Consider the following 25,351-nt stretch of genomic DNA (forward strand, 5'->3'; position numbering starts at 1 on the left):
TATGTATTAATAAAACTTCTCCCCAGAAAAGAAAGTGTACTTTTGGCATAATCCATTTACAAAGCCAGATTGTGACTGGGATGGTGGCTTATGCCTGTAATCCCAACACTTTGGGAGACTGAGGCAGGAGGATCGCTTGAGCCCACGAGTTTGAGACTAGCCTAAGCAACATAGTGAGACCCTCATCTCTACAAAAAATTTTTTAAAATTAGCCAGGTTTAGTGGTACATGCCTGTAGTCACAGCTACTTAGGAGGCTGAGGTGGGAGGATCACATGAGCTCAGGAGTCTGAGGCTGCAGTGATCTATGATGATACCACTGCACTCCAGCCTGGGCAATGGAGCGAGACCCTGCCTCAAAAAATAATAATAATAAATAATAAAAATAAAGCCAGATTGTAAATGTGCAGTTTAAGCCCCAGGCAGGGACAGGCTATGGTGTTCTCATCAGCCAAAGCCATGCTATCTCGACCCACACCCTGTCTCTCCCCTCTTCCAGGAACCCTCTCAGTTTTTCCAGTAATTTTCTGAGGGAAATGAGAATATTCTTTTTATTCTAATGTTTTAACATAGAGAGGCAGTAAACAGGCTATGCAAAGAAAACAAGAAACTATCACCCAATGGTGGTAGCCTTCTGCGAAGAATCACTTCCATTGTTCTGGAAACTGCCATTTCTTGGAAGCAGGCGGTTTTTCACATCATGTGCTGTGCCATGACATCTACATCTGGTTTGCATGCAGACATCACTGCTGTCAGCCATTAGCATCTATTAAGTACCTGTCGGGTGCAGGGCACTGTGCTCAGTGGCATGGGGAAGGAATTGGGAGGCTTTAGATGGCTTTGCAAACATTAAAATTTTAAAAAAGCTAATCATTGAGGGGTTTGCATTGTTTTGTTTTTAAGATCAATTGGAACTTCTTTCCTGAAAAATCTTGGTTTTTAAAAGGTAACCTTTTCAAGAATAGTTTCAGACCTTATGAGTTAAAGCAAGGTCCTGGCGATATATTAGCAATGCACCCTGGACCTCCCAAGTTAGAACCTGCATTCTAACAAGATCCCAGAGGATTCAGATGTACATTCGAGTTCTAGATGCTTCAGTTAAGGATGCACCCAACTTTGGATTATACAGACAACTAAGGGGAAAGCGTAATAAATACACGTTCTCAAAGGTTGTGCTCCAGCCCCCATCAAACCAGACATACTAACAAGTGGCAGGTTAGCTGCTTAAAATTTCAGTCTATTATTAAGCTCTTCTAAGAAACTAAAGCTTGAATGTAGGTTTGAAGGAAAGATTGAATCTAGTATTGATTTTCTTCTTTCAGGATTGGAACAGGGAACTTCCCTGACATTTACATCAAGCTATCAATACGTACTGATTAAATGAATAGGCTATCCTTCTTTTCTCTACATATAAACACCCTAAATTACAAGGAAAACTGTCCAGCAATCTAGCAATGCATTACTTACGAAAATAATTATCTATTGGACAGACTTGTTTATATTTGAGCAATGACCCATTTGTCTGTTTTTATGGTACATTATCTGTCTTCAAAGAATGTGCACATCTTGGGTGCACATTTGCTGAATGCAATATCCACATGCAAGAAAAATGGTGGGGAGTACTTGTTTAGAGTGAGAGATTCTTTCCTGAGAGTAGCAGAGAGAAAATGTTACCGTATTAATTTAGAAGTCTTAGAAGTCTTTAGGGAGAAATAGTCTCTTCTTTTGTTAACAAGAATTGCAAACAGAATTCAATCCTGGGAAAGAGAGCTTGTGACCGATTTGGAATTCCTTCCTGTGTTAGGTTGGAAGCAGATGTAATGTGGGGAAATTGTGTAATTTCATAGGAAGACTGTCCTGTTTACTGTCTGCCTTCTGTGTGGGGGCGTCCGTGTGCAGACACAAGCACAGCAGTAGCAGGATTTGCCAAGCCTGTGGCCATGTGCTTGCCCCTTTCTCTAAGGAAGACGTAAGAACTTCAAAATAAGCGCTTTAAAAAGAAATTACTAGGAAATTTTGTCAGAATAAAAGGTAGAAGCTGACCACCTAAATCATTTTCAAAGAAAACAGCCAAATCAGTTGCCCTGTCTCATCAGAGAACAAGAACATAAATTTATCCATCTTGCATATTTTGTTCTTGTCTCTTAATTTTCCCTCCAAAACATCATATGTACCGCCTTTCCAGATTTTGCCCAGTCTTTGTATCACCTCTATTATTTATTTAATGCCTTTCTTTAAATCAACTCACCTTTTTAAAAACAACACATAATTTATTTGCTTTAAAACAAAGTACCTCTACTATAGTGAAAAACTAGCCTGCTTTGCCATACACAGAAACTTTAGAAGAAAATAAGAATAGTGAAAACAAAATAGTTGGATACAGTCACTTCCTTGCCTTGAAGTTATGCATCTGAGGTGTGTTCTCTCTTTGTTAACAACCCTGCATGTGTCAGGGAAATGTTAAGAAAAATTTAGCATTAAACAGATACTCTCTCCTTCGCTGATCTTTTTTTTTTTGAGACGGAGTCTTACTCTGTCGCCCAGGCTGGAGTGCAGTGGCCGGATCTCAGCTCACTGCAAGCTCCGCCTCCCGGGTTTACACCATTCTCCTGCCTCAGCCTCCTGAGTAGCTGGGACTACAGGCGCCCACCACCTCGCCCGGCTAGTTTTTTGTATTTTTTTTTTAGTAGAGACGGGGTTTCACTGTGTTAGCCAGGATGGTCTCGATCTCCTGACCTCGTGATCCACCCATCTCGGCCTCCCAAAGTGCTGGGATTACAGGCTTGAGCCACCGCGCCCGGCCTCCTTCGCTGATCTTAAAGATGAGAAGAGAATGGAAAAGGCAGTAATCAAGACAGTGCTATGCTGACATAAGGTTAGGCATAAAGACCAACGGGATAGAATCAAGAGTCTAGAAATAAGCCATCACATTTATGGTCAATTCATTTTGACAAGGGACTAAGTTCAATGGGAAAATAGTGTCTTCAAATGGTGCTGGGACAGCTGGAAATTCAAATGCCAAAGAATGTAGTTGTGCCCCTTCCTTCCGCTCTATACAAAAAGTGAACTCATAATGGGTCATGGACATAGATGGAAGAGCTAAAACTATAGATCTCTTTGAAATAAGATATAGGAGTAAATCTTTGTGACCTTGGATTAGGCAGTAGTTTCTTAGATTTGACACCAAACACGCAAGCAGCAAAGGAAGGAAATAAGCTAGACTTCATCAAAATTGAAAACTTTTGAGCTATAAACAGAAATATCAAGAAATTGAGGCTAGGCATGGTGGCTGACACTTGTAATCCTGGTACTTTGGGAGGCCAAAGCGGGAGGATTGCTTGAGGCCAGGAGTTCGAGACCAGCCTGAGCAACATAGTGAGCCCCCATCTCTGCAGAAAAGGAAAAAAAATTAGCTGGGTGTAGTGGTGCATTCCTGTAGTCCTAGCTACTCGAGAGAATTAAACAGGAGGATCCCTTAAAGCCAGGAGTTTGAGGCTGCAGTGAGCCATGATCATGCCATTGTACCCTAGGTGACAGAGTGAGACCTTGTCTCATTAAAAAAAAAAAAAAAAATCATCCAGGTGCAATGGCTTACACCTGTAATCCCAGCATATTGGGAGGCTGAGGCAGGTGAATCACTTGAGGCCAGGAGTTCAAGACCAGCCTCACCAACATGGAGAAACCCTGTCTCTACTAAAAAATACAAAAATTAACCAGGTGTGGTGACACATGCCTGTAATCCTAGCTAGTTGGAAGGCTGAGGCATGAGAGTCACTTGAGCCTGGGAGGTGGAGGTTGCAGTGAACCACTCCAGCCTGGGCAACAGAACGAGAATTTGTCTCAAAAAAAAAAAAAAAAATTGAGAAGACAACCAAGAGAATGAAAGAAAATAATTGTAAATAATGTATTTGATTGGGGACTTATATCCAGAATGTATAAAGAAATCCTACAACTCAATGATAGAAACATAATCCAATTTAAAAATTGGACAATTACACATCAAAGGACACAATCAACTGAGTGAAAAGATAACCTATGGAATGGGAGAAAATATTTGTAAATCACATGTCTGGTAAAGGGTTAATATCTAGAATATATAAAGAATTCCTACAAATCGACAACAAAACAACCCAATTATAATATGAACAAAGGACTTGAACAGATGTTTTTCCAGAGAAGTATACAGATGGTCAGCATCACTAATAATTAGAGAAATCAAAACCGAAACTGCAAGGATATACCACTCACACCCAGTAGGATGATTAATATCAAAACAAAACAAGAACAACAACCAAAAAAAAAAAAAACAGAAAATAAGTGTTGAGAAGGATGTGAAGAAAATGTAACCCTTGCACCCTGTTGGTGGGAATGTAAAATGATGCGGCTGCTGTGGAAACAGTATGGTGGTTCATCAAAAATTTAAACATAGAGGCTGGAGTATGGCGGCACGATCGATTTAAAAAAATGAAACACAGAATTACCTCATAATCTAACAGTTCCACTCCTGGAAGTATACCCACAGAAAATTGAAAGCAGAGTCAAAGAGTTATTTGTTCACTCATGTTCATAGCGGCATTGTTCACAACAGCCAAGCGTCTATCACTAGATGAATGGATAAAATGCGTTATATTCATACAATACGATATTATTCAGCTTTAAAAAGAAGGAAATTCTGATACATGCTACAACACGGAGGAACCTTGAGGACATTATGCTATTTGAAATGAGCCAGTCACAAAAAGACAAATACCGCTTATATAAGGTACCTAGAGTAGTCAAATTCATAGAGGTATATTTGTGGTTTCCAGGGGATAGAAAGAAGACATAATGGAGAGTGATTACCAATGGGTACACGGTTTCTTTTAGGGTGGTGAAACTGTTCTACAGTCAGAGGGTGGTAATGGTTGCACAGCTCTGTGAATACACTAGAAGCCATTCCATCGTACATTTTAAGTGAGTGGATTTGATGTATCTGAATTCATTTTGGTAAAGCTGTTGGAAAAAAGATTGAAAATGGAAAAGGAACTAGCTTTTCATTATGATGCAGGATTTTATAAAAATAGTTGCTCAGAACAACAAATGTTACCTCCTGTCTCCAGGATTACTAGTTCCATACTTTGGAAATGTTGTTTCAATGTAATTAGAAATGTGAGCAAAAACAGATGTGTTGCTGTTCGTGTATAAGGTTGTAACAATTAAACCAACTCCGTTAAAATTTGTTTAAATTTTTAAAAAAACAAGAACCAGATGTGTTGTCCTTCATGGTTTCCCCCAAGTGCTGCTACCCCTCAGGAGTTAACGCTGTTTCCTCTAAGACCTGGCAAGACACCCCAACAGATGTTACTCATCTTTGGGCCTTCTTAGGATCAGGAAAGGGGAAACCACTCAGGACATCTAGGTCTCTTACATCCTTACCCAGGAGAGATCTTCATTGCAAGACAGATTGAAACAGCTAATAGTAGTGATTAAGAAGAAAATGACTGTAGTGTTTGATTACTGCATAGAAATGTAAATGCCCTTCCAGTTTGTTACCAACGTTAGCTGAAAGACCTGCCTCATTCTGGACTCTTTCCCCCAACTTTGACTTTTTCTATGGAGGAAGAGCGAAGCACAGAGATCAGGTAGTAGAAGGCTACTCCTTGGCAGACCTTGCTGAAAAAGGGTTTATGAACATGTTTCTTGCTACAATTTCTTGATGTACAGTAGGTACTTCCCTCTAAGATACAATAAAAACTGTCTCTATGTCTCTGATTTTTATAAATGTCATACTTGTGTTTAAGATTTAAATAGTATGAGGAGGACATTATGAAAAATTTCATATAAATATGGTACAGTTGAGAATTTACTTTTTTCTTTGTGTGTGTGTTGCTTTCTACATAAAGCTCCTGTTGGAACACCAGGATGCAATTGCCCCTGAAAAAAATGACTTACTGAGTGAATTGCTGGGGTCGCTGGGAGAGGTGCCAACCGTGGAATCTTTTCTTGGTAAGAGCTTGTTCCTTCTACCTATCCCTTGGTTTTTGTTTAATAGGGTTGGTTGGTTGGTTGGTTGGTTGGTTTTCCTATCCTAGATAAAACAATTTCTTTTGGAATTGAATGTTTAAGCATATTTAAAGAATAACAACTACACTTGCCCCTTCCTACAGTGAGAGTTCTATAATTGATAGAGTCTGGGATTATAAAATAATTCAGTATTTTTGAAGGTAAGCTCCAGATGTGTAAAAAAGGAATTGTCAACCTGTATTATACAGAAAGAAGGCATCGTTAAAGAACCAAATTTATTAGAAAATGAGAAATAATTTTATTAACAGTTATCCTTTTTAGTAATTTGTTTGTATTTGAAATACCTATGTCCCATGTCATTTTAATTTTTCAATCGATATTTTAAAAGCCACTTTAGCTATAGTAGAATGTGGGTTTTGTGAAGACCATGATCTCCCATTTAATTACTGAGCCTGTCTTTCCCACAGAACTTTTATGTTACGTTATTGGTGCCATCATCACAAAGAGTGAATTGTAAAAATAACACCAGGATTTTTTCCTTACAGGAGAAGGAGCAGTTGACCCCAATGACCCTAACAAGGCAAATACATTAAGTCAGCTTTCAAAGACCGAGATTTCTCTTGTCTTGGCAAGCAAATATGACATAGAGGACGGTGAAGCTATAGATAGCCGAAGCCTCATGATAAAGTAAGTTTGGGGATTAAAGGGCACATGTCTCCAAATGCACATCTTAAACCATGCAAATTCAAATAAGGCTAAATCCCAACTAATTTATTTAAAAGTATGTGAACATTGGCCAGGTATGGTGACTCACGCCTGTAATCTCAGCGCTTTGGGAGGCTGAGATAGGCCGATCACGAGGTCAAGAGATTGAGACCATCCTGGCCAACATGGAGAAACCCCATCTCTACTAAAAATATAAAAATTAGCTGCGCGTGGTGATGCATGCCTGTAGTCCCAGCTACTCGGGAAGCTGAGGCAGGAGAATTGCTTGAACCCAGGACGCAGAGGTTGCAGTGAGTGGAGATCGTGCCACTATACTTCAGCCTGGCAAAAGAGCAAGACTCAGTCTCAAAAAAAAAAAGTTTGTGAACGTTGAAATCTATTATGTTTATCCATCAAACATCTAATCGAGGGATAATAGACTGTAGAATTTAGGAAGGAATTAAATATTACAATAGTTTACAACACCTTCCTTGGTTTTTAGTTTTCCATGTAGTAATTTGATTTTTTTCCTTTGAGAAATGATTAACTCAGCTTACATAAGTCCTTAGGTAACTGAAGAGAAATATCTATTACAGAGTGGCCAGAAGATTAGTAAGGAAATCCAGTTAACCAACGTTAATTTGCGGTATAGAGTCATGTAAAAACACATACCTATGATAAGACATTATGATAGCATCTGATTTATTGGCCTTCCTTCCTATTAAACTGATCCTGGATATGTTTACCAGCTTTGACTTTATTTGTACCCTACTTCCTGCCACCAAAGACTTCAAGTGAAGCATTCACACTTTAAATAATACTATCTTTTCTCCATCAAAGAATCAAGGATATTCCACATCCATCCTTTACACACAGAGTAAGAAAGAGAATGAGATTCATGATACAACACCATAAATCAAAAGCACACGCTGACCAAGCAATCAGTTTTCAAGAACTTACACAGACCCGAGAGTGCGTATCAGTACATTAGAACAGTTTTGTATTGGGGTGAGATGGAAACTGGAAGTGGAAAAATGAGGACAAAAGGGAACAAGTGTGTGTTGAAACAATACTTCACATATTACTTCCAAGCTACCTGTCCTGAGTTCTGAGGTTGTTTTTATTTGTGGCAAGAGCTTTCTCTCCTGCCACTGATGTGCTGAAGTGTGCTTGAAATGTGAATGAAAACAGCATTCATCTCCACTTAATTTTTTTTTTAAAACATTCAATCATCTATGAAAACAACAGGAAGAACTTCCTCACTGTGCTGTGTTGATATGTTCTTCTCTTAGGCTTGTTGATTTTGTCCTCAGATCATCTGAGGCTCCATTTGGTCATGCAGCATTTGGTCAATGCTTGTCTACCTACTCTGTGTTCATGCACTGGGCTTGAGACTGGGATACAACAGTGGGCAAGCTGGTAACAGCCTCTGTCTTACAGAGGTGGAGAGCACAGCTCGACAGTAGGACCGTGACCAAGTTGCAGGACTAGGACTTACCCTTGGCCTCACAAGAGTTGAGGGCAGTTCTTTTTGACTACAGATTACCAAGGCAGATCAAACTTTCAGGGAGACAATTCAGGACAGGGCAGGAGAGAAAGGGGGAGAAAGTCTCCACCCTGGGTTCCTCTGAACAAGTGCCAATTATAAAGATAACTGGAAATACAGATTGTGTGGTTTTGCCATGTAAATGAAATTAGGGCAAGTATCCCATGATCTCATAAGCTTTGTCCTTTAGAAGTAATGGGAAGAAATTTTTTCTTAATTAGTTTTGTCTGCTATTTCAACATTATTTTATAAATGCAGTCAACTCAAATGTCTGCATGATGTCTGAGAATCACAATTTGAGTAGTTTAAAGTATCAGATCATCTGAATATCATATATATTTATACTTATTCCTGAGCACCAGTCTCAATGATTCCGCAAATTCTAGGAAATCACATTTTAAAGATAAAACCATAAAAGTCAGGCCTGTCTGGAAGCAATGTGTCTTAACCTGGGAAACCTGGGACGTTGTCCTGTTTGCCTTACCCATTACCCAGCCTCGGCCCTTGTGTGGCTCTCCCCCAGTCCCCAGTGTGTGTTGGAAACAAACACTATCCACTTCTTTAATCACCACACTATATAGAGCCAGCAGTGGGTTTATTTTTTACTGTGGTTAAATACACATAAAACTTACCATTTCAGCCATTTTAAAGCGTACATGCATTTAGTACATTCACAGTGTGCAACCATCACTGTCGTCTAGTTCCAGAACATTTTTATCAGATGTGAACCCTGTATGCATTAAGGAGTCATTCCCCATTCCCCGCTGCTGCCCAGCCCCTAGCAACCACTAGTCTGCACTCTATGTCTTTGAACTTTTGCCTGAAGATATGAAGTCGTATCTCACTGTGGTTTTGGTTTGTACTTTTCCAATGACCAAAAATGTTGAGGATCCTTCCATGTTTGTCATCCACTTGTGTATTTATGTATTCTTTTTGGAGAAATGTCTGTTTAAGTCCTTTGCCCATTTTAAAATTAGGTTGTTTGTGGTTTTGTTCCTCAGTTGTAAGAGTTGTTTATATATTCCAGGTACTGGACCCTTATCAGATATATGATTTGCAAATATTTTTGCCCCTTCTGTGGGTTCTCTTTTACTCTCTTGATAATGTCCTTTTCTGCACAAGTGTGTTTTTTTTTTTTAATTTTGATGAAGTCCAGTTTATCTGTTTTTTGTTGTTGTTGTTGTCGTTGCTTGTGAGATTTACCCTAATGTTTTCTTCTAAAGGTTCTATAGTTTTAGCCTTTACAGTTAGGTCTATTAACCCTTTTTGAGTTAATTTTTGCGTGTGGTGTGAGACAGGTGTCCACCTTCATTCTTTTTTGTTGTTGTTGTTGTTTGTTTGAGACGGTGTCTCGCTCTGTCACCCAGGCTGGAGTGCAGTGGCACGATATTGGCTCACTGCAAGCTCTGCCTCCTGGGTTCATTCCATTTTCCTGCCTCAGCCTCCTGAGTAGCTGGGACTACAGGCACCCGCCACCATGCCCAGCTAATTTTATGTGTTTTTAGTAGAGGCGGGGTTTCATTGTGTCAGCCAGGATGGTCTCGATCTCCTGACCTCGTGATCTGCCCACCTCAGCCTCCCAAAGTGCTGGGATTACAGGCGTGAGCCACTGCACCTGGCCCCACCTTCATTCTTTTGCATGTGGATGTCCAGTTGTCCTAGCACCATTAGTTAAAGAGACTATTCTTTCTCCATGGAATGGTCTAGGCACCCTTGTCAGAAACTAATTGACCATACATGTATGGTTTTATTTCTGGATTCTCAGTTCTACTCCATTCACTTATATGTCTATCCTTGTACTAGTGCCACACCATATTGCTCACTGTAGCTTTGTAGTGAGTTTTGAAATAGGGAGGTCCTCCAACTTCTTTCTTCTTTTCCAAGATTGTTTTAGTCTTGCAGTTGAATAGGTCTCTTGCAGTTATATGTGAATTTTAGGATCTACTTTTCCATTTATGTGAAAAAGGCTTGAGGTCAGTGTTTTAATAGAGGCCCTAAGTCTTTTATGCTCAAAGGCCTTCGTCTTGGCATACTGTGAGATCTTACTGTTGGCCAACCACTTTACTAAGCAGCCCAGTGATCAATGTAGGTAACAAACTGAAATCAACACTGACTGGTTAGCCATCCCTGAAAGTGAAATGTGGGTATTGCCCAAAAGATTTGATAGAATTAGCTCTATGATTTTAGTCAAGCCCTGCTTCTAAATATGTTTCCTTTAAAGTACATATTTGAAAAATCTTGATACTAACAGATAATTACAAAGTGCAGCATTGACAGGGAACCTGAAAACTGAGTCTTTTTCTTTAAGGCAGGGAAACTAAAGTCTAGAAGTACCAGTATCAGTCCATGGCCTGTTAGGAACCAGGCCGCACAGCAGGAGGGGAGCAAGTGAAGCTTCATCTGTATATACAGCTGCTCCCCATCGTTGGCATTAATACCTGAGCTCCACCGCCTATCAGATCAGTGGCAGCATTAGATTCTTATAGGAGTGTGAGCCCTATTGTGAACTGCACATGCAAGGGATCTAGGTTGCACACTCCTTATGAGAATCTAATGCCTGATGATCTGTCACTGTCTCCCATCATCCACAGATGGGACTGGCTAGTTGCAGGAAAACAAGCTCAGGACATCCACTTGTTCTGTATTATGGTGAGTTATATAATTATTTCATTGTATATTACAATGCAATAATAATAGAAATAAAGTGCAGGATAAATGTAATGTACTTGAATCATCCTCCTGAAATCATACCCCACACTGTCCATGGAAAAATTGTCTTCCACAAAACCTGTCCCTGGTGCCAAAAAGATTGGGGACCACTCCTTTAAAATATTGACTTGAACACCCTCATGAGAATGATTTTTTTCCAAGCTAATAAACCAAATTTGTAACTCAACATAAGATGTAGTTCTTGAGATTCATTAGAGAACCAAATTTAACTAAGACAGTGACTTTTATAAGTTATGAAGTGGATAGACATGAAATGCAGAGCAACTGGGATGTGAAAATACCTAGCTTTTCTCTATCAAAAACCTATTCTGCTTTTTTGTTAAACAGATTGTGTTCTTAACTTTCAGAAATGCCCTTAAGTTTAATTACAATGTCACTAGCTTTCCAGTCATGAGTAGCTCATCTTCATGGGGGCCCCCACAGTAGCAGAATTTGAGGCATTGTTAATCCTTATGCTTGTAAATTTAATTCCATGCTAGTCTCATAATTCTTACTCATTAGATGAGGATGAAGATGATGATAATAGCAAACACCTATGTAGTGCTTACCATGGACCAGAGACAGTTTTTATATACTCTATGTGTGTGTGCATATGCACACACACACCAAATGCGAAGTGCTCCAGAATGCCAAACCTTCTGAGAGCTGACACTGCTCAAAGGAAATGCTCGTTGGAGCATTTTGAATTTTTCAGATTTAGGATGCTGAACCAGTAAAGTATATAATGCAAATATTCCAAAATCTGAAAAGATAAAAAGTCTGAAACACTTTTGGGCCCAAGCATTTTGAAAAAGGGGCACATAATCTGTAAAGAGAGAAAAAGAATAACATGTGCGTATATATATTAAAATAAATGTGTAAAATATGTATGTAATATTCTCAGCAACCCCAAGAGAGTGGAGGTTATTATCAATATTTTACAGATGAGGAAACCAGGCACAGAACAAATATAAACCTTTTCCTGGGTAATACCGTTACTAAGTGGAGCAGAGATTCAAACCCACATGATTTTAAATCCTCCAGGGCCTACACTCTCGATAATAAACTTTTACAACTTATCCAAGGCAATGTCATTGTTCTTTGCATTCTTAAGAATCTTAGAATAAATAATGAGAATTATTAGCTGAGCAGTTACTGAGTAACGGAGGCTGGAGTATTCTTCCAGGACAAAGAGGAGGGACAAAGGGCACATATCAGAGTAGGAAGAAACATTTATTTCTTTTTTCCTTGTGTATGTTTATAGAATAGAGAACCTCAGTTTGGGCTATTGCTATTTTTATAATACTACCAAGCACAGGGATATTTAAAAAAAAAAAAAAGAAGAAGGAGAAACCTGGTCTAGGAATCCTAAAACCTAGTCAAGGGGTCTTAGGATGACATAGGGTGATAACCTCAATCTATCGCTTATTAACCATGGAACTCAGCAAGTTGCCTTGCCATCGGTTTCTCCTCCATAATGTAGAGGAGACGGGAAAGGAAGGGCTATGATGATCACATGAAATTATAATTAATACCATATAAATTATATAGAACCATGCAATTGTCAACCTTTCATTATAACTTATGATGCAACTTAAAATATGTGATCCTTCTGGCCTTAATTAAGCTTAGTTTCCCACAAAAGTATGTGCGTTTAAGTAGAAGGCAATATTTGTGGTTTTTAATCATACTTAGCTGCTTGAGTTCTTAAATTGTCATCTCTTAAGAATTTCCTATCACATGATTAAGTTTAGGTCCCATGATCCCAGCTGAAAGATTTCCTTGTTTTTTGGTCCAAACTAGCAGGAGCACTAAATGGCTAAGGTGATATTTGAGATCTGGAGCTAATAATGTAAATTATGTTGTTAGGATTTTAAATATTGAAAGTATTCCTTAGTTTCCACAAACACTGATTCCTTTTCAACCTTGGGCACACTAGAAGCAGATGACAGAGGGAGAGCTTCAGGAATGCTACTGGTAATAATAGATGCCATATGAATGGAGTGGCCAAACCCAAGAGGCCACACCAGCTTACAAGCGCCATATGGGCTCATTTATCTACAGTGGAATTTGAGCACAGCTATGATGAATAAACTCCCTGGTGTATTTGTTTCTCTTTTTTTCTTAATTCTTTTTCAAAATTAGATACCTCCTCATTAAAGGAGGGCAAGACCCGTGGTTTGGATCAACCTGTCTTACATATTTGAAGAGCCCCAATGCCAATACTCTAAGCAGTTGATTTATGCTGGTCAGACCATATCCAGAATGTTATATTTGGACTGGGGTGGGAAGGGGAATGCATGTTAAGGTCATTGGCAACTGGAATGTGAGCAGGACTGTGAGCTCTTTGCAGATGCCATTGTGAGGAGCTTTAAGGGACTGAGCGATTTCACTTGGAAAAAGGAAATATGGTAGAAGAGGGGATAGAGGGACACAGTCTTAGCATTTCTCTGTAGGTTTTTCAGAAGCTGCTGATTTGGAAAGGGAATTGGACTTGTTTCCTGCAGCTCTAGTCTCTTAGGTTTTAGTTGCCACATTTGTACAATCAGGGATTGGATTGTTTTTCAAAGGTCTCCCTCCGGGCCACAGTCCTGTGACTAACCAGGTTCCATGACTGGGTGGCCCTGGAAGGCAGGCCTCTAGAGTGAGCTCCTGTTTGAGAATGGAATGTGCCAATATTGTACTCTCCCAAAGAAATTTAATATAAGCCACATGTAATTTTAAGTTTTCTAGAAGCCTCATTTTAAAAAGAAATAGATGAAATTGATTCTAATAATATATTTCATTTAACCAAATATATGCAAAAATATTTAAATATATAATAAATGTAAAAAATGGATGAGATATTGTACATTCTTTGTTTCATACAACATCTTCAGAATCCAGTGTGTGTTTCACACAGCACATCTCAGTTTGTACTAGCCATGTCTCAAGTGCTCAAGTGTCACCTGTGGCCAGTGGTGGCCATCATGGGCAGCACAGCTTTAAGGACCATGTGAGTGCTTACCATGTGCCAGACCTCACAGAAGACTTTAGATCTTTTCATCCAATCCTTGCCTCAGTCCTGAGAGACTCCTGTTTTATAAATGAAAAAACAAAACCCACAAGGATTATATAACTTGCACACATCCACATGGCTAATATGCAACAAGAGTCCAAGCCAAGACAGATTTGGTTTTAAATCTGTCCATCCCCATTGTCCTTAAGCACTAGACACACTGTAGTGGGAGGGAGGTGGGTTCCCTGTCATGGGACTGGATGGTTACTTACGTCTGAGGTAGAACTTTGGCAATGAATTCCACAGGCCTGATGTACAGTAGAAGCCCAAGAGAAACAGGCTGTGTGAGCAGTTTGTCCTCCAGCAACTCCTGAGCAAATAAACATTCTTTGTCTTTGGTGGGGCACGTTTTAGTGACTCCAGTCATTTGGTCATTACACAGCTTCTCTAAAGAACTGGAAGTTCCCTAGAAACTGTATATCACAATTAGTTCTGAGAATACTATTTCAAATAAGAAAGTTACTATATTTACATTTTTTAAATCACCCAAAGCTTTTATTTTTAACTCAGCGTTCCTGTTTAATACGTTGATGATGATGGCTGGAGGAAGGTGGTGTGTAGGAAGGAAAGGATACATGGCTTTCTGAGCCACAGCCGCCTTAGGAAATATGCCATCCCCCACGTGGCTGTAATTAGCTGTGAGCCCACCTTTGACTCTCCGTGGAGTATTTAGCTGTGCATTCCCAGACAGCCTGTAAATCCCCAGCAGCAAAGGGTCATGGGGCCAGAGGAAATGGTTCTCCAAAGGCCAGGGGGAAGGGAGGCAAGGAAGACACATTGTGATTGTTCTTTTCACACAGACTTCTGATAAATAGGAAATGGGAAAAATGATGTTTACAGATGGCTTATTGGATTTTATCCTATTTTCAAAAGTAATATATTTGTAATTAACTTGGAAGGTTTCTCTGTCATTTGGGAGTAGTTGCCCATATCCTTCAAAATGTGAAAATTTTATTTTCATTTCTAAATTTCATGCTACATGAACATTTCCTGCTAGAGTTTAGGAAGAAAAATTAGTCATTCAGTGATATCATGTAATGACTTTGAAATAACGGGACTACAGTAAAAGTGAAACTTCAGACGTCAATTAGACCAGTGTATGTATAATTTAAACAAACATTTGTCTGTGTTTCCTTTTCTTCCTTTCTTTTCTTTCTATTTATCTATCTAGCTAGCTAGCTGAGATGGAGTCTCACTCTGTCACCCAGGCTGGAGTGCAGTGGCACGTTTTCAGCTTACTGCAACCTCTGCCTCCTGGGTTTAAGCAATTCTCACACCTAGGCCTCCTGAGCACCTGGAATTACAGGCACATGCCACTATGCCCAGCTAATTTTTGTATTCTTAGTAGGGACGGGATTTTGCCATGTTGGCCAGGCTGGTCTGGAACTCCTGACCTCAGGTGATTCACCCACCTCGGCCTCCCAAAATGCTGGGATTGCAGGAGTGAGCCACTGCGCCTGGCCCTTTTTTTCTTTTTATATTTTTTTTATTTTCCAATAATACTGTTTCCACCTTATGTAAAAGTGAACAAACTTGACCCTTTATCTTTGTGTTAAAACCTTTTTACATAATTACATAACATGATCCCTCACTAGGAAGGGGTGGCCAATTGCCATAAAAAACACCTATGAGAGAACATATGGTTTTCGTACTTCCAGAATTTTCCAGCTCTTTACTATTTACTGAGAAGCTCTTCTATTCTATTCTACCTGAAGGTGAGGACCTAACCCTATTTGTTAGTTGCTCAGGCCCTTGAACACCATCCTCCTCGCCGCTATGCCAGCTGACAGCCCAAGCCTCCACAGCTCACACTGGACGTTTGCTGCCACTGGTCTTCAAACTCTTTCATAGCTTTCTGATAGCAGGACAGTTGGTCTGGCTCCTAAAGGCTTATGAGGTATTAAGCCGGCCCAGAAGTCTAGGTGCTATTAACGTCAGGAAAGGAGAATATTGGATATATTCCTGCACTCTGCAGTAGCAGGCCATATCAGCAGCACTTGTTCCCCTGCCCATCAAAAAGTAGTCTCGGTCTAAAAAAGAAGGAAAGGTATTTAGAGAGGAAATCTTGTGATATACTTGTGCCCATGTTACTGACAGTATAGTCCTACAACATCAAGCACATAAAGCCCAGACTTTGATTATCAAGCATTCATAAACTTTGAAGAGTCTTACCACAGACCTGGTGAATATCTGCAAGAATGTTTTATTTTAAGGTATTATCTTTGAAGCTTCAGTATTGTATGTGTTTGTGCACTCTCTTAGGAGAAACAGATTTTTGTGCATAAGGACTACAGTCTGAAAGTCTGTCTCTTTCTCTGTTTTAAGGACCAAGAAGCTGATAATTGATGTGATCCGAAACCAGCCAGGGAACACATTGACAGAAATCTTAGAGACACCAGCCACTGCGCAACAGGTAATTTGGCTTTAAGTGTAAAATAATAATAGGAGTTGATTTTCTTAGTAAATCGTTATGCCAAATGTTTATTATCTCAGAGAAACTGTATCTGACATGGTCTGGAAGTAAGGAATTTTATCTATTACTGTAGTAAACTGAGTTCAGCCATATATAAACCTGTATGAAGTATCAATGGGGATGAAATAGAAAATACAGCGCCAAATTCATGCTGAATATACTTTTGTCTTAACCTAGGATGATAGTTCTGGGTTTTTCAAAGCGTGGAAATGTTCATCGTAGTATTTATCACACAGTAGATGGGCAAGTAAGTCAGTTGAGAGAGTTCTAGCTGACAGGATATTGAAAAATATCTTTCCAATTTTATGTATTTACTAACTTGAAACAAATAAGCATCTCACATGTTAAAGATGTTTTCCAAATGCTCCAGAAGAAACTATTGAGTCCACTGGGTCAAAGCATCATTATGTTAGCATAAGTAAGGTTTCACAACAATCTTGCATTTAGCTTTTTATTAACATCTTTGAAAATGTGTCATTGTTCATTCTAAAATAAATTTAAAGTTGTTATTTTAGTACCAATAATTGCCACTCCCTAAACAAAAGTTAATTATTTAATTAACTACTTCTTAGCAGAGCTATACATAATTTTCCTGGATCATTCTTAATTTAATTGATCGCCAAGGAATCCTTGTAATGGTTTTTAATTTAAAAAATATAAAAGGCTGGGCATGGTGGCTCGTGTCTGTAATCCCAGTACTTTGGAAGGCTGAGGTGTGTAGATCGCTTGAGCCCAGGAGTTCAACACTAGACTGGACAACAGTGAGACCCTCATCTCTAACTTTTAAAAATTTTTAATAAAAAATATAAAACTAAACTTCAAATCACGTGTTTGTTAATGTGTGAATATGTTTTCAACAATATGGGTAAAATAGTACACTAGGTTTGTATAAAAGACTTTTACTCCTTACTATTTTTCATTTTCCCCTAAATGTGTCATGAATAAGTGACTGAGAACACAGACTTCTGAGATCAAGTATACCTCTGCACCTCCTAGGTGTGAAACTCTGCGCACTTAGAAGCATTGCTGTGCCGCAGTTTCCTCAACTGTAAAATGGGATTAATAATAGTACCCAGTTCACAGGCAGGATTAAGTGAGTTAAAACATGTTAAATGGGTACATTCATATCTGGCGTATATTAAGTGCTCAACAATGTTGGCTGCTGCTTTTGTTATTTACTGCTAACCTGGTAATAATGTTCCTGTGTCAATAATGTTGACCTACCTGTCCTATGTCTGACATTACTGTGCCTAACTAATAGTTGTTTCCTTAGACTTCATCTATTGAGTCAGTCAATTGTCTCGTATAATGAAATGGGAAGACCAATAGTCTCTTTTTATTACTGTTTCCTTTTACAGACTATCCAAAGAGTGTTCCTTCATTTATTCATTTACTCATCGTTTGTTTGGGAATTTATGATATGCTATCTTATTCCCTTTGCTCAAAGAAACTTTGCAGGTTTTTTAGAGTTGCTGGTTTGTGATTCCCTTATAAGAATAAAGCTCTCTGACTGCCTCTGTTGGTTTAGTTCAGGACTCTCCATAAACATGGCTGATGTGTGAGAGTTTAGCTGGGTTCTGAACATTCAGGGTTCTCATAGCCACATTTCAATAGATAATCTAGTTTTAGTTTCCTCGGCTAGACTATCCAGGAATCGAAATCCTTCCATCTGGGGAATTACAAAGTAGCAGTTATCCATTAAAATATGTCCATTACTATGGTGATTTGTCACTTTGGCAATAAAGCAGCTATTGATAATTGTTCCCAAATAAGGCTTGCTATCAAAAAGATGAAGTAATTCCTTTCAAACTTCAAATCTCAGGAAGAACATGTTCTGGTTCTAGTCTTTGAACCTTGGCTGGAGGACTACTTTCATTTTGACATTAACTTGCATTGTGTAGCTTATGAACTGTGAGATTAGGGGATCAGAGAAAAATCAGCACCTTGATATTCTCTTTTCAGGAGGCAGACCATGCCACGGACATGGTGAGCCGTGCAATGATAGATTCCAGGACTCCAGAAGAAATGAAGCATAGCCAATCTATGATTGAAGATGCACAGCTGCCTCTTGAGCAGAAGAAGAGGAAAATCCAGAGGAATCTTCGGACATTGGAACAGACTGGACACGTGTCATCCAAAAATAAATACCAAGACATTCTCAATGAGATTGCCAAGGTTTTTGGAAACAGTATTCTTTCTTCTTCACTTAGCAGACATTTGCTAATCACCAGTCAAGTGCTGGGCACTCTGTGAGGTGGCATTAGGGATTCATGGTTGCATATGCTGTGGTTACTGCACTCTTCAATGTTACAGATTTTTAAAGGTTTCAAAGCAGTTGATGACTTTTTTTTTTTTTTTTTTTTTTTTTGAGGTGGAGTCTCACTCTGCTGCCCAGGCTGGAGTGCAGTGGCGTGATCTCAGCTCTCTACAACCTCTGCCTCCCAGGTTCAAGCGATTCTCCTACCTCAGTCTCCGAAATAGCTGGGACTACAGGCGCACACCACCTCGCCTGGCTAATTTTTATATTTTTAGTAGAGACAGGATTCCATCATGCTGGCCAGGCTGGTCTCGAAATCCTGACCTGGTGATCCGCCCGCCTCGGCCTCCCAAGCAGTTGATGACTTTTAAGAGAAAATAATCACAACACTTTGAAGTCATTAGGAGAGTTGAAACAGACCAGAAATAAATACTAAAAAATGTTCTTGACAAGTTTGGTCTATACCTTTAAGCTAGTTTTAAAAATAACATTATTTGGAAGAGTTTTCTCCTGAGATGTTAGTTGTCATATAGCTCAGTTGCCTTAGAACCTGCCATTGAGATGAACTCTGTGTCCCAGATCATTTGTTTTTAAGCAATTTAACCTAAATGCAGTTCAGACTTGAAGATTAGTTTCTGTTTTCTTATCCCATGTTTTGACACTTGAGAAACTTCCTGAGCAAAGCGTCTCAACTTAGTGCAATGAAACATCACAGGAAGTGGCTGAGATCTGTTTGTCAAGGATAAGGAAGTATATATTTGGGTTAGAAGGATATTTCATTCTTTTTATTCAAACATGCAAATTAATATGGATCTAGAGGTTAAAGGCAGTTAAATGACCAGAAAAAAAATAATAAATTTTCTCATGTTCTGGGAGGGAAATGCGCCCAGCTTTGTTCTTTGATAGAAAGTTATGTTCAATTCTGGCAGTAGGCTTATTCCTTCTAGCCCAAGTGACTCAAGGGCAATAGCATTTCTTTCTTTAGTTTTGGGGTAGAAATATTTCTATTTGGGAATATGGGGTAGATAAATATATGCTTTTGCTTTAAAAAAGAAAAAGGCTATCATGAAGACATGATATTCTATTTAATGAATATTCTATTATATGAAGAATTTCTATTTAATGAAGAATTCTATTTAACAAAGAATATTCTATTCTAATATTCTATTCATGAAGAATTTTTACCTAAGGGCATGGGGAAGTTGTGGGGGGAGTGTATGTGTATGTGGGTATTTGTTTGAATTCCTAGGGGAATGGTTTTTAATTTGTCTACAAAAGAAAAACAATATTAAACAGGCATCATTTTCTTAAGTCAAACACTTTCATAACTTACCAATTAGAATTACCAAAAAAACTTATATCTGCAAGTTTAAATTTAGCATAGCTCTTGTAAGCTATAAGCAGCTTATGCAACTTAATGTTCTAGGAATTCTATTTAAAGCCAAGTAATAGTTATCAATGTTGAATCTTTTCACTCAGTCTTGACAGGCTAGTGTTGTTTTTTCAAACCTTGAGAAATATTTGTCAGATGAAAAAGTTTGTTCTTATTTTAAAAATCAATTTAACAATTAAATGTAAACCTTTTTAGTTTAAAGTACTATTCAAAGAGGAATATTCAAAATAGTCTGAAGAGGCCAGGCACAATGGCTCATGCCTATAATTCCAGCACTTTGGGAGGCCAAGGCAGGCAGATCACTTGAGGTCAGCAGTTCAAGACCAGCCTGGCCAACATGGTGAAACCCTGTCTCTACTAAAAATACAAAAATTAACCAGGCATGGTGGCGCGGGCCTGCAGCCCCAGCTGCACAGGAGGCTGAGGCAGGAGAATCACTTGAACCCCAGGGCATAGGTTGCAGAGATCAGGCCACTGGACTCCAGCCTGGGTGACAGAGTAAGACTCCGTCTAAAAAAAAAAAAAAGTCTGAAGAAATTGCATTTCTGCTGCTTTGTGCCCCTTTTAAAACACGATTTTTCCTTAAACTAAATGTGTAGTTATTCTAAAATAACTTATTTGCCTTTCCATCAAGAAAAAAATTAATGTTAACAAGTCTCTTAAAGTGAAATATGTACACTTTCCCGTTCTGAAGTAAAAAGGGATGGGAACCCTGTGGTGGTGTTGAGAGTAAAATAAGGTACCTGAAATAAGCTACAAGTCAAGTTACAAATAGTGACTTACTACTGCTTGATATTCTTCTTGTCCCAAATTGGCAATATCATAAAGCAAGCTTCTGCTTAAATATGATAGCTCTTACTTGTTGTTTTAGGATATTCGAAATCAAAGAATCTATCGTAAGCTTCGAAAAGCTGAATTGGCAAAACTTCAGCAGACCCTGAATGCACTTAACAAGAAGGCAGCATTTTATGAAGAGCAAATCAATTATTATGACACCTACATAAAGACTTGTTTAGACAACTTAAAAAGAAAGTAAGTTAAAATCATGTCACGTTCATTCGTAATGTCATGATGTATGAGATGTCAGTTCTGCATTTCTATGCATTTGGGTTGGGTATGGAAGAAAACTTTTTGCTCTGTCTTATAACCGAAAACTGGAGTCTCAGTTTTATTATTTGCCACTGTGAACTAAGAAGTCAGGAGCAAATGGAAGCTTTTCAATTCCCCACCAGCACTAGAATTAAAGTGACTTACCTGTTGCGTATTGAACAAATAGCATTAGTAGTTGGGGAAGCACTTTCATTGTTCCTTTTGTCTTTTTTAGTCAAAGATTTTTAAAAATACTATTATTTTTAAAATCTCTTGTTTTTGGACTATATTTTGTATAATTGATCATGTGAGTTAATGCCAGATGTTTACTAATTGCACAGAGCAGCTGAATGTTTTTAAATTGCTTAATGGTTTTAAAAAATTATTATTGACACAACCAGCAAAATTTGGTAGCTGTCTATTATCCATTAGCATAAGTATTATAGGTTTTTATATACAGTATAGCCATTTTTAATGAATATCCTTTGCTTAGTAATTATTCTTATCACTAGACTATGATCAATGCTAGTTAAATTTTAATTACCCATTTAAATATGTAATACAATATTTTTATATAATCCTTGTCATCCAATTGGCAGAAGGAAATGGTACTGTATGGAAAAATCTGTTGCATTAATCATAGATCTTTTAAATTTTGTTGCAAATTGACTACAATGTTATGTATTCATGAGGTACAAGATGATATAATTTGTTATTACAATATGAAATAATTAATTCACATATGCATCACCTCAAATACTTAGTTTTTGTGATGAGAACACTTGAAATTTACTCCTAGCAGTTTTTAAAGTACAATACACTATTATTAGCTATATTCACCACACTGTGCAATAGATTTCAAAAAAACTGATTCCACCTGAGAGTTCGTATCCTTTGACCATCATCTCCCCATTTCCCCCACCCTCCAGCCTCTGTAACCACCATTCTGTTCTGCTTCTATGAGTTCAACTTTTTTAGATGCCACATATAAGTGAGAACATGTGGTACTTGCCTTTCTGTGCCTGGCCTATTTCACTTAGCATAATGTCCTCTAATTCTATCCACATTGCCCCAAATGACAGAATTTCTTTCTCTTAGGGCTGAATAGTATTCCTGTGTGTGTGTGTATATACCACATTTTCTTTACCTGTTCATCTGTGAGTAGAGTCTTAGGTTGATTTCATAACTTGGCTGTTGTGTGAGTAGTGCTGCAATGAACATGGGAGTGCAGACATTTCTTTAACAAACTGATTTCACATCTTGGAATAAACACCCAGAAGTTGGATTGCTGAAATCACAGAAGATTTGATAAAGGGATGTAGCCACATTTAAACCTTATTGATTTGGCTCCCACTAGTCCTGAATTTTAGTTTGTTTGCTTCGGGCTTCTCTCTGTTTCTCTTTCTCTCTCTCTCTTTTTCTCTCTCCCTCTATATATATACACACACACACAAAATACACTAAATATATATATACACACACTATACATAATGTGCATATTCATTTATAATTACATAAATATATACATTATATAATGTATAGTGTACATACACTATACACTAAATATAGGAAGGAAGGAAGAATATATACATATACATGCAAGGAAGAAGTTGGTCAAGCTTATTTTCAGTAGAAATGAGATTGTTAGTGATTTACTTTAAGGCATTTCACACAAGATTCACAGTTGGGCGAATTGGATTTGGGTTCTGATTCTCTCTTACATTGTGTGATCTTCAGCCCAGTTCAGTGAACTTTGAGCCTCAGTTTTCTCATCTTTAAGGTGGAATTAAGAGTACCAGCCTCACCAGCTTGGCTGACATGGCGAAACTCCTTCTCTACTAAAAATACAAAAATTAGCCAGATGTGGTGGCATGTGCCTGTAATCCCAGCTGGAGGTTGAGGCAGGAGAATCACTTGAACCCAGAAGGCAGAGGTTGCAGTGAGCCAAGATCACGCCACCGCAGTCCAGCCTGGGCGATAGAGCAAGACTCCATCTCAAAAAAAAAAAAAAAAAAAAACTCCCCCACAAAAAACAAAGAGTACCAGACTCACAAGTATGGTTATGAGAGCTACATGATATAGTATATAGCAAAGGAATTTATTAATTTAAAAGTATATGGAAATGTTAATTTTGGAAATGTGAGGTAATATTTATAAGGCACTTAGAACAATGCTGGCCACATGGTGTTTGTTAAATAGATTAAAACCGTCCTGGTGATATCTTTATGTAGGACCACACAGTTCATGTTATTGCAAAACAGCTACTTCTGAAATGACTAAAGATAACCACTTGGTTCAATATACCTGAGAAAATAGAGTGTAAGTTTTATGAAAGATGTTAGTCTGTAATGTAAACTTCAGTCACTTGGGAAATCCCTTTCCGCTCAAACAGTTTAGTAGTGAAGTTTTACTCTGTGGATGAAATTACCTACTATCACAAAATAAAAAGGTGTATATCCAGTGTCTGAGGGCCAGGTATGAACAGCGATGTCACTCTGGGTGTGGTAGTTGCACTACCAGAAGCCTCTGCATTTGCCATCATAACCACAAATGGTCTGTTCTTATTTTGTCAGAAATACTCGGAGATCAATTAAACTAGATGGGAAAGGAGAACCCAAAGGGACGAAGAGAGCGAAGCCAGTGAAGTACACTGCGGCAAAGCTGCACGAGAAAGGTGTCCTGCTAGATATAGATGATCTTCAAACGAACCAGTAAGTGTGACCTGGAATCTGCATAGAACACGCATGCCATTTGATTTCTTGTGGCCTTGGAGAGAGCTCCATTTGGTCTAGCAAGGCTTACCCTTGATTACTGATTGGTGAGAAGAGAAGAATACATGAATTGTCATGGCTGCTCTTCCCTTGGCCTCAGCATCTGGTGCTGTCAGTCATATGTAGTGTGTTCAGTGGTTGTCTTTCCGTGGCTTGTGCAGTATGTTTGGGTTGGTGAACCTCCAGAACTGAGTCATAGCAAGGAGAGTAAAAGGCTATCTTTTGGTCTTGATGGATGAATTATCTACCATTGCAAAATAGCACCTTTCTCATTTAAAATAGGCTGTGCCAACCCCTGGATCAGAGCCATTTCCAAAGCATGCTGTGAGTGTGTGTATTCAGTGTGGTGGAGAAAACAAACCCTCCTTCACAGCCCCACATCAAGCACCACATGCTGCCTCATTTTAAAGGGGTCATGAGCCCATTGTTCCATCACTCTCTTGTCCTAAAATCTCAAGGGAAGCCAGACTCACTGGCATTTGCCTCTTCTTTAACTCCTGCCTGTATTCGAAGCCTGGCTTCTGTGTATCCCATAAAACCTCCTGACAACACCAACTCAGAAGAAAATACTTCTTCCTCTTTTGAAGTTCCCTTTTTTTTTTTTTGAGATGGAGTCTCACTCTGCTGCCCAGGCTGGAGTGCAGTGGCACGATCTTGGCTTACTGCAACCTCCACCTCCCAGGTTCAAGTGATTCTCCTGCCTCAGCCTCCCAAGTAGCTGGGATTACAGGCACGTGCCACCACGCCCAGCTAATTTTTGTGTTTTTAATAGAGACGGGGTTTCACCATGTTGACCAGGCGATCCGCCCCACCTCGGCCTCCGAAAGTACTGGGATTATAGGCATGAGTGACCGTGCCTGGCCTAAAGTTTCTATAAAAGTTATCATCTGAAGTACTCAATTGGCTATAGGTCAGTAATGTTCATGTTCTGCGACTCACATATTTCCAACTATATTTTATGCTCTTGAAGAGCAAGGATGATATCTTCTATTTCTTCTGTAATAAACCACCTATGTCAGAACTCTGTGAGCTACAGATCTCGACAATAGCCATCAAACTTAGTGTTTGGAAAGCAGAATTAGGGGAAAGATGATGTGAGGTTTTTGGTGACTCCCTTAGGATTTTCTCAACAAGCTATTCTTTAAAAATGATTATTTGAGATTCCATTAGTTTGTTTCAGCTTTAAGCACATCTGTACTTGTAATTTCACGTGTATGAATGTTCCTTTCTTCACAGGTTTAAGAATGTTACATTTGATATCATAGCTACTGAAGATGTAGGCATTTTCGATGTAAGATCAAAATTCCTTGGTGTTGAGATGGAAAAGGTACAACTCACTATTCAGGTA

General features: G+C 38.7%; 1 protein-coding gene across 8 annotated transcripts in view; it reads left to right on the forward strand.

Annotated features, from left to right (window-relative positions):
• IQGAP2 (IQ motif containing GTPase activating protein 2) overlaps nt 1-25,351 on the forward strand; it is a 311,257-nt gene that overhangs the window by 279,970 nt on the left and 5,936 nt on the right. For all 8 annotated transcript variants that reach the window (XM_031666244.1, XM_031666249.1, XM_031666245.1 and 5 more), the window contains 7 exons: nt 5,882-5,984; nt 6,548-6,689; nt 16,346-16,433; nt 18,456-18,668; nt 21,015-21,175; nt 23,806-23,943; nt 25,240-25,348. In XM_031666244.1, the coding sequence (XP_031522104.1) occupies nt 5,882-5,984; nt 6,548-6,689; nt 16,346-16,433; nt 18,456-18,668; nt 21,015-21,175; nt 23,806-23,943; nt 25,240-25,348 (954 nt within the window). The remainder of the gene's footprint in view (nt 1-5,881; nt 5,985-6,547; nt 6,690-16,345; nt 16,434-18,455; nt 18,669-21,014; nt 21,176-23,805; nt 23,944-25,239; nt 25,349-25,351) is intronic.

Source organism: Papio anubis, chromosome 5, assembly GCF_008728515.1.
Source record: "Papio anubis isolate 15944 chromosome 5, Panubis1.0, whole genome shotgun sequence".
NCBI classification, from domain to species: domain Eukaryota; kingdom Metazoa; phylum Chordata; class Mammalia; order Primates; family Cercopithecidae; genus Papio; species Papio anubis.